At 54.1% G+C, this 14,300-nt stretch overlaps 5 protein-coding genes across 5 annotated transcripts; 3 read left to right on the forward strand and 2 right to left on the reverse strand.

The window, feature by feature from the left end:
- Window positions 1-959: 959 nt before the first annotated feature.
- Window positions 960-1,798, reverse strand: BDZ99DRAFT_257651 (uncharacterized protein). Its single transcript, XM_033713753.1, has one exon. It carries the CDS (start codon window positions 1,647-1,649, stop codon window positions 1,218-1,220), a length of 432 nt encoding a protein of 143 aa, XP_033580452.1. The 5' UTR covers window positions 1,650-1,798; the 3' UTR covers window positions 960-1,217.
- On the reverse strand, window positions 1,436-5,705 carry BDZ99DRAFT_257640 (uncharacterized protein). Its single transcript, XM_033713752.1, has one exon. The coding sequence runs from the start codon at window positions 5,651-5,653 to the stop codon at window positions 1,784-1,786; it is 3,870 nt and encodes a 1,289-aa protein (XP_033580453.1). The 5' UTR covers window positions 5,654-5,705; the 3' UTR covers window positions 1,436-1,783.
- Window positions 5,706-6,741: 1,036 nt separating this feature from the next.
- Window positions 6,742-8,793, forward strand: BDZ99DRAFT_496467 (Phosphomevalonate kinase; the record flags this gene model as incomplete). Its single annotated transcript, XM_033723445.1, has 2 exons — window positions 6,742-7,262; window positions 7,680-8,793. Exons 1-2 carry the CDS (start codon window positions 6,994-6,996, stop codon window positions 8,791-8,793), a joined length of 1,383 nt encoding a protein of 460 aa, XP_033580454.1. The 5' UTR covers window positions 6,742-6,993.
- Window positions 8,794-9,807: 1,014 nt separating this feature from the next.
- BDZ99DRAFT_486700 (ubiquitin-like protein) lies at window positions 9,808-10,988 on the forward strand (the record flags this gene model as incomplete). Its single annotated transcript, XM_033722798.1, has 3 exons — window positions 9,808-10,372; window positions 10,441-10,524; window positions 10,834-10,988. 3 exons carry the CDS (start codon window positions 9,808-9,810, stop codon window positions 10,986-10,988), a joined length of 804 nt encoding a protein of 267 aa, XP_033580455.1.
- An 844-nt stretch (window positions 10,989-11,832) lies between these two features.
- BDZ99DRAFT_507428 (UMP1-domain-containing protein) lies at window positions 11,833-14,286 on the forward strand. Its single transcript, XM_033724245.1, has 5 exons — window positions 11,833-12,030; window positions 12,085-12,314; window positions 12,374-12,977; window positions 13,512-13,914; window positions 14,019-14,286. Exons 1-5 carry the CDS (start codon window positions 11,845-11,847, stop codon window positions 14,084-14,086), a joined length of 1,491 nt encoding a protein of 496 aa, XP_033580456.1. The 5' UTR covers window positions 11,833-11,844; the 3' UTR covers window positions 14,087-14,286.
- The last annotated feature ends 14 nt before the right edge of the window (window positions 14,287-14,300 follow it).

The raw sequence follows: 14,300 nt of genomic DNA on the forward strand, positions 1-14,300 counted from the left end.
TACCAAAGCACCACCCACCCTGCATACGAAGAAGGTGACGGCGAACACGGGGGTGCTTGTGGCGTATTACGTGGGTAATGTCGTTGCGCCGCAATTTTTTGAGGTGAGCCTGGCGCCGCGGTGTCCGCTGGGGGTGTGGGGCGGTTTGGGGAGGTATGGGCTGAGTGTGCTGACGATTGCGGGGTATGGAGGGGTATTACTGCTGGTGGGAGAATTGGAGGAGGGATGGGGTGGATGGTAAGAGGGGGGGAGGGGGCATGGAGAGACAGATTGGAGGGATTTGACGGATGGGGGAAATGGGGCGTTTTAGGTATGTGTGGTAGAGGGGTAGAGGACCATGAAGTGTGTATCGACATAACGGATTAATTCGTTATTAGTTCTAGCCCGCAGGCCTGTAAGGGCGGGAGTGTTATGAACCGACCCTGAATTTGAAGATTACCATGGTGAGTGATCGCTACCTGCCGCGTTCCTCTACCATCCTGCCATATAATCCCTTTAATTTTCACCCGCTTCTCAGGAAAGTCGCCAAATCATCTCCAAACATTTGGTAACCGTAAGAGCCCAGCCGAGTTCAATGTCACGCAGTGAGACGCAGTGATAATAACGAGGACGCTCAGTCACGGAGTCCCGCCACCCGATGCATTTGGACCCTTTCCTTTTTTGCTTGTGGGTTCGATTCGCGCTGGGCATGCGCTTTTTATTTTTGGCATTCAGGTTGGTTTGAGGTGTGAATGGGTGGAGGAGGAAAAGTGTCGGGCTGGTGAATGTAAGAAAGCACAGTGTCTCGCCATGTATATCCGTGTACTTTCCTGCAACTGTCTATGTATGGGGCGCAACAGATACACTTCAAACCTGTGTACACCCTCTTAATGCTGTCTGAGGGAGGTAGCCTTGTGATTTCACTAATTATCCAAAATGCCGAACTTTTCTCTCGTTCGTGATCCTGATAATAGTTTGGAACTCCTCACGCAGGGTACGGGTTTCTATGATGAATCCTACAGCGAAGTGTGACGACGGGATACTCCAGCTACTGATTTTCGAACAGGCAGTATAAAGTACCCGTGGCCGACATGAGAAGATACTCATCTCCAAAATCGTTCAAAGTTAAATCACATTTCATCACAATCACCAGGGGCAATCAGATATAATTACATTTTTTGTCTCATTCGCTGACGATCTAGCTGATCCGTTTTACACAAACCACCCAGATCGCGTTATCAGGAGAGGAGATGGAATAACCAGGGTATTGTACACACACACACACGCACATCTCTTGCAAAACCAACTCTTCCAACAGCAACGCAACATCTCTCAAGTACTAGCCCAGGAAACGCCATCAAGGTTCCCATATAATTTACAGCCGTTGTAAAACTGCAGTGTCCCAGCCCGCTGATATGCAAGCAGGCAACCGTTTGTTGTTGTTGTGCTTCTGTTTTCGCAACAATCTGCTTCGATATCGTTCTACAGGCACACCTGACCGACCGACCTAGCCGCTTAACACTATGTCGTCGATTCGGTTTTCGATTAATCCGCGAAAAAGGCAAGATAGACCCACACAAACGCCGGCGCTTCGAAAAAGGGTATCCCGGAAGAAGAATCCAGGAAAAGGAAACAGCGCGCGACAAAACCCGAGTCCGGCATGCGCCCATCACATTTTCACCTGCCTGCGTGCACCGAGCAGGGGCGAGGGTATGGAGCCGTCCTGTAAACCCGAAAACAAAAGAAAGGGCAAAAATAGAAGATGCCAGAAATCTAAGCCGAGGGGGAAATTAGCTGGGGTTGGCTAAGCCGAAGCTTCGCCGTTGACGGCAGGTCTGCCACCACCGACAAGCTCGAGAATCTTGCCGGCGACGGCAGCTGGGTAGCCGCGCGAGAGGCCCTCATTGACAACGGCCATGGCGCTGTTGCGGTCCTCGACGGCCATGAAGGCGCGGGTCATCGCTTCGTATGTGCTGGGTTCGCGCTTGTCGACCGACACGTTGTCGTAAATGGCCTTGGCCTTCTCGATGTTCTTGGTCAGAGCCCATCCGTGGATCAAAGAATTGGCGATGTAAGGGGTCATGTCGACACCTCGGCGCCTCATATCTTGAAGGATATTCTCAGTGTCGGCGATCTGGTGGTTGGCGACCATGGCCTCGAAGAGAGCTTGGTAGAGGCAGGCCTGGGGACGGATACGGTGGTCGGCAAGGACGGTGTCGAAGAGTTTCCTGGCACCGGCCATATCGTGTAGAACGCATCCCTTGGCATGAATCAAAGAGGCGTAGTGGACGGCTTCTGGAATACCGCCAGACTGCCGGATCTGAGCAAGAACAGTCTCAGCAGCTTCCATATCCACAGGCTCGAGGGTAGCGTGGGTGTCGATGAGGAGCTTGTAAGTGTGGGTCGTCGGCTCGATCTTCTTAGATCGCATGCGTTCGTAGTAGGCGAGGACCTTGCCACGATCACGCTTGGTGGTGAGGAAGAATTGCATCAAGCTGTGGTATGGCGCTGGCCTAGGCTTGTAGTTGGGCATGCCCTCCATCTCTTCGAAGAGTTCCTCGGCAAACTTCTCGTCGCTTACACGACAGAGAGCATTGACGATAGTCCCATAAGTGACACTGGTTGGGCGAATGCCAAGGTTGCGCATTTCCGAGAAGTAGAAGAGGCAGTCATCGATACGTCGTGCCTTGCCAAGCTTGCCAATCAAGGCGTTGTACAAGAAAGAAGACGGTTCAACACCCTCGGTTTTAGCGCGGAGGAAGATCTTGACAGCTTCCGTAGCCTCATCAAAGGTCTTGGTGGATTCTTTGAGAGTCGTGATGTATAGTCCGAAGGTGTTGGCAGAAGGCGCTGCACCCATATCAAGCAAGTCCTGGTGGTATTGAGCAGCAAGACCACGTTGTCCGGTAGTCAAGCAAGCAGCAACCATGGCATCCAAGATGGTAACCCAACCGTATCTCACGATTCGATATTGAGGAAGTAGAGGAACATCTTGCTTGGCAAGGGCCAGAATATCGTGAGCGAGATTGAGACGGTCTTCCTTAGCAGCAGCAGTGATGAGTTTGGCGTATGTGAAGAATCGAGGATGTCTACCGGCGCGGCGCATATTCTTGAACTTCATCAAAGCTTCGTTTAGGTGTGAAGATGATCGACCGTGAGTCTTTTCGAGCAAGTCAGTGACGGCAACGGATCCCTTGTTGTCAGTAGTAGCAGCATATGGATCAAATGAGTCTTCATAAGCGGGAGTTGCTGGGATTTGTGCCGGTTGAGCGAAGTCCGAATACTGGGCTGGTGCGTAGACGGGTTCTGATGCAGGATGCTTGTAGCTGTACCATCGATGCTGGAGGTCTGGACGATCGAGCTTCACGAGAACCTGCTCCACCAGAGACGAAGTCAACTGCTCAGTAGGTGTTCCACTAGAGGCGAGAACGTCCACCAGATGAGCAAAGCGTGCTACGTGACCGGCATCAATAATGGAGATGTTGAGAATCATTCCAGATTGGACCTGCATGAGAAGCGTCAAATCTTTCCAATGGAGCTGAGCAATCTCTTCGGGACCCATTCCGGCGAGGAGATGAGCAGCAACTGGCGTGACGAGACCGCCATTTTCGATCATGGTCCACATGAGTTCCATGGTGGCCCGCACAGGGAGGAAGATAGCTCGCTTTTCCATAAATTGGCCAATGACTTCAACGGCTTCGTCAATTTGCTCAACGATCTCCATCTTCGCTTGATTAGACTGGTTCTGGGAGTCTCGGATGCGTGAGAACATCTGTCGGCTCTGGCGGAGACCTTGTTCGGACTGACCACTGCCAATAAGACCAATGGTGTGCATGGTGGTGAACTCGATGAACTGAGGCTTGGTGATGGAGAACTCCAAGAGCTTCCAGAACGACTCTGCAGCTTCGATGTTGCCGTTACGGACGTGCATGGCGCCCATAGCCATAGCTACACGGGATAAGTCAGTGTTCTCGGGAAGCTCCTGGAAGGCCTTCGTGGCAATATCAATGTTGTTGGTGTCGGCAGCACGGATGCTGATGGCGGCCATAGCGATAACCCGGGCTTCAGGACTCAGCTTTTCAGCGTGAGCCAAAGCCTCCTCGAAAGACAGGTTCTTCACAGCTTCTGGGACGAAGGCCTTCAGACCCACAAGGTCTCGTAGGGGTGTCGCCTCTGAAGGATCCAACAAAGCTTCTTCTATCTTGGATAAGAACTTTTGACCTCCTTCGGTTCTGCCGCAAATGACATAAGCTTTGATCAAAGAGGCGTATACGTCGTTGTCCTTGCGAGATAAGGAGATGTCTCCATTATCGCTCGCAATTGCCAAGGCCTTGTACTCGTCGTAGCACTCAACCGCGCTCCTAAGATCGCCGCTCTTTCCGAATGCGTGGATCATGGGAACGAACATGTCAGCACACGGGGTAACATTTCTGCTTTCCATATGCGCAAAGATTCTGACCATATCCTCAACACGTTCGGACTCGGCGCAAGCTGACACTAGCACTCTGTACGTCATCTCGGTGAAGGAACGCGACAACTTGTTGGCAGTTGCAACGTCGAACAGCTTCACGGCGTAGTTCAGAGAGTCGTCCTCGCCCAAGATGTCGTATTCAGTCGCGTTGGAGTGAAGCATGAATTGACCCTCCTCTTCCATACCACCATATCTGGTCCTCTTTTCTTCCAATTCTTGCTTCATAGCCATCACCTCCAAAGACCTGATAGATAGAATTTCAATCAAGGTAGAGTATGTGACGGTATCGGGAGAGACTCCGCGACGGAGCATGTTCGAGTAGACATCGAGAGCTTTGGGAACAACCTGGTGCTTTGACTTGGGAAGCTTAATGGCAGCCGAGAGAAGCGCATTGTAAGCGGATGTCGACGGCTTCACGCCAGTGCGGAGCATCGACTCGAAAACAACTGGAATTTCTGCATAGTGGTGGCCTTCGGCGAGCTTGTTGAGCTGCTCGGTGTAAACATCGACTTCCGAAACGCTAGTAGCCAGGCTTGAAGCAGTGCGGCTCAGGGGTAGAGAGGAGGCGACCTCGGAATCGACCTCGGAATCGACAGCGGGGGACTTCGAAACGGTCTCCTCGCTCACGGAGCTCTCTTCTTCGAATGGCTTGGGCGAGGCATCTTGTTTGGCCTTCGCCACCTCCTTTGCAAGATTCTCGTCAATCTGCGCAAGAGCAAAATCCTCCGCCTTTGCATCGCTAGCAACCTTCCTAAAGTCGTCTACAGTGCTTGTGCTGTATGCGCGGCTAACGCCGGCCCGAGCGGGGAGAGGCTCAGCGACATCTTCGACGGCAACGCTGTCATTCGCGCCGGCCTTGGTCTCTGGCGTGGCTGCCGGGGGCTTCCATTCGATCCGCTTGCGAAACTGGAACTGTTCCCACTCCTTCTCTTCAACTTTCTGGTGTTTCTGCCATGCGGCATAGTAGGCTGCTAGACCGGAGTCGGCCTGGGAATTCGCCGACTTGACACCATTGTTCGCGTGGACCGAATTCGGCGCGAAAGCAGTGTGAGTTCGAACCGAGACGGGCTTTCCGAAGCGGTCCTGGAGGTTCGAGCTGAAGGGCCCGTTCTGCGAGGTGTAGGCAACGAGGGATTGAGGTGTACCGTGGGTGAAACTCTTGACGAGATTCTGGCGCGCGAGAGCGAAGCTCTTAAATACCATTTAGGAGACGGAGGAACCCTTCAACTTGGAAGGGTGAGACTGCAAGGGATTAGCACGTGCACTCGAGCTTGACGAGAGGGAAGTCCGGTGGGGTCGTACTATTATTCTCAAGGCGCGACGTTGATGCAGGTTCATTTGACGACAAGGCCGTCAAAGAACGCGCTGAAGGGGGTATATGTGAAGGGGTTGGGGGTATGGGGCAGGCGGCGAGGGTGGCAGTAAGGAACACCAAGCAAAGTCAAGCGTGCCGAGTCTAACGAGAAGCGCGAAAATTAAGAGAGTACAGTGAAGGATGGCAGAGCTGGCCTGAAGACAGGTAGACAGCTTGCAGGCTGGGTGATGAAAAGGAAAGGTGTGTGGTGGTGACGACTGCTGGTGCCGCGTCGCTGAGAAAGTAGTCCCGAATTCTTCCTTGCGTCTAACTTCGTTTGGGATACGATGACACGTGCACCAGGGGGCTTTACCAAGCGGCCAGGCCGAAGACGCATAATTTGGAGCCGTGAGAAAGTAGCTCTGCGCAGTGTAGCCAGTCCGGAGAGCCTGGCATCGTGAATTCGAGACACCAGAGGCATTCCAGCGTCAAGTGGCACGATCTCACGTCGCGAAGGGCGGAAGTAAGACTCAACCTTCCCGACGCGACCCATGGTTCGGACAGACAGCTAGTTAGGTGTATCAAGAGCTCCGTTCCATGGTAGATGTCGAAGCTGGATGCTCGTCCCTTCGCTCTGCGCACATTAAAGCCCGCGAGGCATTCCCATGGCTAAACTGTCGAGTTATGAGCGACCGTGTGGCTTCGCGCTCGAAATTCGCGCACAGGGGCGCAGCGGGGAGAGAAGGTCGGCGACGGCGAGGGAACGGCCTCCGAGAGCCCGTCCGCAGGCCCTGACACGCCTGAGTCACCGACGCGATTCCAAGCACGAGTATTCTGCGGAAGAGCTGCTGCACCCCGCCCCAGGAGCTCGTCTTTGAGCCTGGTGGGCCGCCTGCCTGCCTGCTTGGTGGCCCTCATCCATCTGACGCGGCATCCAACGGCCTTCCCCGTCCAATGCGCGAGCTGTCAACTGCCTGCCAACTGCTTGCCAACGGCCACAAAGGCGTGTCCAGCCCTGCGTCCCAGCCCCACGGCTCCAGTGACGCGAACAGGAGCCAGCCCGGACAAGAGTGACAAGCTTCCCCACGTCCCAGGGCCGACAGGACGGAGGCCACTCACCATAAGCTGAGGTCACAAGAGCCCGCCAGCTTTTCCCGCCCTACTTCAATCAGGTATCGCCGGTGAGAAGTGGCTCCCACAATCTGCCGCTCGCGAAGATCGATCCCCATATCCCACCTCATCGTCTGCCATGGCTGCCGTGCTCTCCCGGAAGGCTGTGTCTGCGCCCGGCAAGGTCCTGCTGGCTGGAGGCTATCTCGTGCTGGACCGCGAGCACACGGGGCTCGTCTTTGGCCTGGACGCCCGCATCCACGTCCACATCGAGCCGTTGCAGACCAGCCAGGGCGTCGTGCTCTCTGAGATCATTGTCAAGTCGCCGCAGTTCCTCGAGGCCAATTGGGAGTATGGCTATCGACTGACCGAGGGCGAGGGCGGCATTGCCGTCACTCAGCTCAGAGTGTGAGTAATTTGTCATCTCCTTCTCCAGGCATTCTCCTCGGTCTGTTGAGCATTGTCTCACATGCTTGCATCCGCCTTGGCAGGTACGAGCACCATGACAGAACGACTGAGGAACTATGTTTCGAGAAGCATTGTTATGAATGCATTCTTAAGTTAATATGCCATTGAATTCAAGCTTTGTTGTTTCAATGCTCTCGGTTTCAATGCTCTCGGTTTCAATGCTCTCGGTTTCAATGCTTTCTATTCTATGTATCGTTTCTGCAGTCGCACTTAACCACGTGCTTTCAAGTCAGCTCTATCAGCGTTCAGTTCTGCCTCTCTAAACTTTCTTTTCTTTTTCTCCGCGTATTAAAGCTTGCATCACCACTTTCTTGGATATGATTGAACGTTCTTACTGTCAGCGCTCATACATGACAGCTCCGCAGACGACCCCCTGCTCCGGAACGCATTCGTTGAAACCGCCCTCAGCTACGCCCTAACCTACATCTCGTCATCAGTACCACACCACCTCATCCAGCCCGCGTCAATTTCGATAATAGCAGACACGGACTACTACTCGCAACCTGCCAAACGCTCTGTGTCCAGCTCCCGCTTCCTCAACTTCGATGTGCCTCTCTGGGACGCCCACAAGACCGGCCTCGGATCCTCTGCAGCCCTCGTGACTGCCTTCACAGGGGCTCTTTTGGCCCACTACCTCCCCAAATCCCAATTCGATCTGACCACCGACACGGGACGCCAACGACTCCACAACCTCTCACAAGCAGCCCATTGTGCCGCCCAAGGCAAAGTCGGCTCTGGGTTCGATGTCGCATCCGCAGTATATGGATCCTGCCTCTACAAGCGCTTCTCTCCTTCCGTACTCCAATCCCACGGCGAGCCCGGCACTCTTCTCTTCAGCAAAAAACTGAAGTCCCTTGTCGAGGAAACCAGCGTGAAGTGGGACACGGAGATCGTGAAGTCCGCCGTCGACATCCCTAAGGGATTGAGGCTAGTTATGTGCGACGTCGACTGTGGCTCCAAGACGCCCGGCATGGTGAAGAAAGTGCTGCAGTGGCGGAAGGAGAAGCCTGAAGAAGCTGGGAAGATATGGGGCGAGCTTCAGAAGCGAAATGACGGATTGGCAGCTGAATTGGTGCGATTATCAAAATCGAACTCGACCGAGTATGCCGAGCTTCGCGAATGTATTGCCAAGATTCGAGCGCTTATCCGCGAGATGTCGGAGGCGTCTGGCGTGCCGATTGAGCCGGAAGAGCAGACGCAGTTGCTGGATACTTGCTCGAGGATTCCCGGGGTAGTTGGAGGCGTGGTCCCAGGAGCTGGTGGTTATGATGCTGTTTCTCTGCTTGTCGAGAACAAGCCTGATGTTATTGAGAGCATTAAAAAGGCACTGGCGGACTGGAAAGTCAACGAGAAAGTAGACACGGGCGCCGTGACGATCGGTAAGGTCAGCATGCTTGATGTGAGGGAGGAGATGGAAGGGGTAAGATTAGAGGATCCGGCCATATATGGGGAATGGGTTGAGGGGCATTAAGACGGCATGACTTCTGGCTTTTGCAATTGGGGGTTTTAGAAATGATTGAAGCTAAATATCCTGGAGTTCTAAGGACAGCCTTCAACAGGTTTGGGGTTTGTCGAAAGTGCGAGTGAGCCTCACGCACGTTCGTGGCGAATAGAGATCGTTGTAGTCCATTCCAAGAATCAGGGTTCTTGAAAGAAACGCAATCCCACCGCGAGATATCGTGATGCATCAACAGATCAAGTCCATCCCTTGACATACAAAACTAGCAATCTCCAGATCAAGGGAGTCGAGGATTGGGTGTAACGACCTCTCCGCTTACTCGTAGTCCCTAATCGTAGTCGGAACAGTGCGGCATTTAGTGATTCCAGACTATCCTGACGTCGATTCTACGTCTGCGCGCCGATTTCAGTGAATCTTGGAACCAAGAATGACGGACTGGACTCAATCCATTTGACAGCGATAACAATAGGGCTGTCAAAGCTTTGTTTAGATATTTGTCAAGCGATCGGGCCAGACTGCTCGCATGCAGGTATAGAACGAAGAAGAAGCAGCGGACGCGGAGTAGACGCCGTCATGCAGGGGCGATAAGTAGGATCATGCTTCTCGCTCTGCGCGTCTTGAAATTGCAAGGGGAGCCTCGATGTCCTAAAGAAAAGGAGGTCGTTCCGTCGAAGGCAAAATATTCAGGGAGAAAAGAAGCAAAAGCGGCCAAAGCACTGCCGCGACCGTCCAAGCCTTGCCGTTTCCTTGTGGTGACATGTTCAACTAAGCCTTTCAGGCTCGCAAGGTGGTGTGGAGAAATCGCCCTAAGAACCCTGGGCCTGATTCCCGCGACAAACCACCAATCCTCCATCCCATCTATGTGCAACATCCGCCAATTCACCCGATCTTCAACAACAAACACCACCGCCCGTTCTGAAGCCCGCCGCCCAGGACGTCCCGTCGTTCACACACCACCGTCCTCTCGTTTCCTGCGCATTCGCTCTCCCCGCAGTTCTTAACCCCCTCGTCTCCTCCAGCTGAGAAATGGCGACGTCGTCTGAGCAGCTCACAGTGACCGCGCCGAGCGCCAACCTGCCGGCGCAGCAATCTGTAGCGGAAGGGTCTGACGGTACTGCGCGAGGTACCACGCCAGTGGAGATGCGGACGCTGGCATCGGCGTTACAATCTACCGCCCAGCCCATATCCTCTGGTCCTCCTCAACTATCGCTACCACCGAAGGGAGAGTCGTCATTGTCGCAGGATATCGCGGAGGCAAGGTCGGAAGGGGCAACACCAACACAGAAGACTACAGCGCAGCCATCGTCATCGACAGCGCAGACCGCCGAAGCTCCTGCCCTTACAACCACCGTGACGAATGAGGGAATCGGGCCCAATACAGACAGCCCAGTCATAGCAGCGGCGACGAATCCAGATATCTCGGAAGGCCCAGTCATCACAATAACACTGCTCCTCACAAACGGCGCAAGGCACCCGTACAGGGTGGATGGGAAATATCTGAAGAGGCGTAAGATCGCTGTGGAGGAGAATGATCCACGTAATATTAGTGTTTACACGCTTAAAGAGCTGATATTGCGCGATTGGCGGTCAGGTATGATTGCACTGTGTGGTAGAGACGTTGCGTGGATAAAAGGGAGCTAATATGTGTCTTGGCTGTAGAATGGGAAGCGAAACCCTCGTCGCCGAGCTCGATACGGCTGATACACTTTGGGCGCATGTTGGATGATAAGGTGCCACTCAAAGGTGAGCAGGAACTTCCCCTACATTGCCCCTGCTTGTCGTAGGAAGGTGTTTACGCAGACACCACCTCCGTCCTTCGATTCGTTTCCCCCAACAAACAAGTCAGCCTCTGCAACACTTCGCATCCATAACGTTGAATTCTTCCACTAAGCTTAGTTTTGAGCTCGCACGAGACTCTGCTATCACTACTGGACTCTTCTCAAGAGATTCGAAGGTTGTATTGCATTACTAGACTCTGTTGAGCATTTCTTTGGGGACACGCCTTAGCACACCGAGACGCTATAGAAGCTCCTATTTGCTAACACCACGCAGACTGCCGTTTCCAAACAGAATCGCCAAACGTGGTGCATATGACCATAAAGCCACAAGAAATCGTTGACGAAGAAGAAACAAGAACGGGTAAGGGTGGCAGCCGCAGAGACGGCGACGACGAAACACACGCCGGATGTCGCTGTGTGATCCTATAACATTCGCCATACTTCACGAAGCCACTCTTCCCCGTTCTTTGTTATCTTTTTCTTTCCAGCGCTTACTCTCTTCCTTAGCAACATGATCCGCAAGTGGTTTAAAAAGCTCGGAACTTGGGTCCGCGAGCTTAAAGACAAACGCAAACGCCGTGATGATCGCCAGCCGCCTTCTCCTCGCGGTCGTTCTGAACCTCGCCAACGTCCGACTTCAGAGATCGCCGTTGCGCCTCCCTCGTATGATCCACTCCCGCGACCTGCTGGCCGGGCGAAAAGCCATTGATCCGAGTCAGCGCCCCCATCCGCTCTCCTTCGCCGCTCTCATCCGTTCACTCTTCCCGCCGTAGATATCCCCGGTTCTCCTCATGGAAGGCGTTCAGGCCCATCGTTTCCTGTCGTTTCCTGTATTTTTCCTTTCCAGTCGTCGTCTTCCCCGTGTGCATATGGACCGCAATACGGCAGTCGAAGCTACGAGCCTGTTTTTCTTTATATTCCTGTTGTGTGCTGTACATTAGGACTCGGTGTTTCTTTTGGCACTGAACTGGGTCATTGATATGGGTGCGTTGAATTGGGCGGGTCTGGATTGGTCTGCATAGATATGGTTAATGGAGTTGTTGATTTGGTCCGTTGGGACTGTGATTTGAACCTTGTTTGGGTCTCTAGCGCTTAAGATGAAGTGATATCCGTCACCTTGTAGTCTAACATGGTCCCTCCCAAGCTTTAGGATGGAAGCGTAACCTAAGGTGTTTATTTATATAGACCCTGTCCGCTAGTTCCACCGGCTGACGCCGTGACGCAACCCCGCTGACACCGAATAAATCTTGGGACAGCTTCAACCCTCAACATCCACCAACCAAGAATGAAGCCCCTAATAGCAGTCCCAGCAACAATTGCGCTGCTATACCGCGCCTGGTCGCGGAACTCCCTCACACCAGTCGGACTCGTTGTCGCTGGCACTACTGCCGTCATCCACGCGATCCACCCTTGGAGCGTCTTCTTCGCACTGCTGGGCGTCTTCTTCCTCTCCGGAACCGCTGTGACCAAGGCAAGCTTTGGGGGGAGTCCCGCAATTCAGAAGCTATTCTAACAGTACTGCCAGGTGAAACATGATGTCAAAGCCCGCCTCACGCACTCCTCAACTGGCTCGCCAGGCGGCGAAGGCCCCCGAAACCACATCCAAGTGCTCGCGAACTCGCTCGTCGCGACGGTGCTCATAGCCCTGCACTCCTACGACATCCTGACGGGCGATCGAACGCGCGCGTTTAGTCTTACGGATGAGGGATCGTGCTGGGGGCGCGCGAATGATGTGCTGGTGGTTGGGATCGTTGCGTGAGCTTACGGCCTGCGACCTCGAAGATACAGGATCGTTACTGACGAGGGACTGACAGGAACTACGCCGCTACGGCTTCTGATACATTCTCGTCGGAGCTGGGCATACTGTCGAAGAGCCCTCCTCGACTTATCACCGCCCCATGGCGCGTGGTCCCTCCTGGGACGAATGGCGGCGTTACGGTTACTGGCCTTGGCGCTGGGCTTTTGGGGTCCTTTATCGTTGCTGCGACTTCGACGCTGTTGATCCCGTTCTGCTCGACCTGGTCGATTGCTGATAAAGCCCAATATACGGCTGCTCTGACTTTTGCGGGCTTCGCTGGAACGCTGCTGGACTCCCTCCTTGGAGCTCTCTTCCAGGCCAGCGTAGTAGACGTGCAATCTGGGAAGGTGGTCGAGGGCGCAGGGGGGAGGAAGGTCTTAGTCCACAGTGCTGGGTCGTTGCACATCAAGCAAGAAGCGAAACTGCGGAGCCGGGGGGATGCGGCTGCTGGTATTGCTAGAACGTCAGCTTTGGAGGGACCTCCGAGTGCGTCGACTCGATCGAAATCTAGAGATGCGTCGGGAGAGGTAGCATTAGACGATTCGCATGATAGTAGACGGGTAGAGGTCGGACGTGATATTCTAGACAACAATGCTGTCAATTTATTGATGGCGGCGTTGGTGAGCGTGGGTTCTATGGTGGTGGCTTGTTCGTTATGGCGCCTTCCTGTTAGCAGTATTATTTCTCCTTGATAGATACATGAAAGGCCTAGTGTAGAGCTTGCATCTTTTGATTGAAGAAGCAGGCTGTATCTTAGCTCAGAGTTGGCGCATAGAAACTGTAGAAGTAATGGGTTACGATATCATACAATACTGAAAACACGATTATAGATTAGACTTCTGACTCTTCACCACCAGTACTCTTCTTCTACAAAATATTCGAACACACCCCGTCTCAACCCTCAATACCATTGTATGATCACGTGCGCCAAACTCCAACTAGCGCGCATTCGCGTTCCCTCGCAGCCTTGAGCTCACGACAGCTCCAACACCACAACCAAACACCAAACAACACCTCACCCTCACCGCCATCAAACATCTCAATAACACCAACCCCTAACCACCGACACCAACCCCACCCCAACCACCCAAAATGGTACGCTCCCCGCCTTCCCTCCTCCCCCAAACACCTCCCAACTCACCCACCCCAAACAGTCCCTCCGCTTCATCCCCCCCCACCAAAACCCAACCACCACAACCCCCGAACTCGGCGCCCCCAGCGCGCCCGGCATCCACGACACCCTGCGCTCGCGCGCCGCCCTGACCACGCCCAAACCCACGTCTGCCTCCTCCTCTGGCAGCGCCGGTCCCGTCGTGCTCGACTCGGCGCACCCCCTCGAAGCGCGCCTCACGCAGTGGCGCGCGACCCAGGACGCGGTCAAGATGGAGGGCCTGCGGCGCACGTTCGGCATCGCGGAGCCCGTGCGGCGCGGCATGGAGCTGCGGATTGCGGGCGCGGGCGAGTGGCGGCCCGCCGTGCTGGGCGGCGCGAGTGGCGTGCATAGTGATATTCTGGCGGGCCGGGATGCGGAGATTGGATGGGAGGATGTTTTTGTTGGTGAGTGGGCTCTAGTTCTATTGTTGGGTGCAGGCGAATTGGGGAACAGGGAGGGATGAAGGGGGGGGGTTGGTTTGATGAACGAGGCTAACGTGTATGATTAGGGAATGAGCTTCGTGAGGTGCCGGATTTCCATAGTGAGATGGAGGCGAGGATGAAGATGAATTGGTAGGGGAGTGGAGGGGATGGGGAGATGGGGAGATGGGGAGGGTGCGGAGGTGCTGGGCCATGGACGGGCTTTGAGGATGAGGGAGAGGTGCTTTGGCAAGGCTCATATCAAGAGTGAGGTTGGCGGTGGAGAGGCGGGTCTACAAGACCGAGGGTTGACTAGACTTGTACAACAAGCAATCCAACCAAATATACCTTCTAGACAAGCGGCGAGTTCG

This window comes from Mytilinidion resinicola (genome assembly GCF_010093595.1).
Source record: "Mytilinidion resinicola strain CBS 304.34 unplaced genomic scaffold BDZ99scaffold_5, whole genome shotgun sequence".
Taxonomy (NCBI): domain Eukaryota; kingdom Fungi; phylum Ascomycota; class Dothideomycetes; order Mytilinidiales; family Mytilinidiaceae; genus Mytilinidion; species Mytilinidion resinicola.

Coding starts and splice junctions, on each gene's coding strand:
- BDZ99DRAFT_257640 (XM_033713752.1), bottom strand. CDS start 5,653: ATGGTATTTAAGAGCTTCGCTCTCGCGCGCCAGAATCTCGTCAAGAGT.
- BDZ99DRAFT_507428 (XM_033724245.1), top strand. CDS start 11,845: ATGAAGCCCCTAATAGCAGTCCCAGCAACAATTGCGCTGCTATACCGC. Junction 12,978..13,511: donor ATTTATTGATGGCGGCGTTG/GTGAGCGTGGGT, acceptor CACCCCAAACAG/TCCCTCCGCTTCATCCCCCC. Junction 13,915..14,018: donor ATGGGAGGATGTTTTTGTTG/GTGAGTGGGCTC, acceptor GTGTATGATTAG/GGAATGAGCTTCGTGAGGTG.
- BDZ99DRAFT_257651 (XM_033713753.1), bottom strand. CDS start 1,649: ATGGGCGCATGCCGGACTCGGGTTTTGTCGCGCGCTGTTTCCTTTTCC.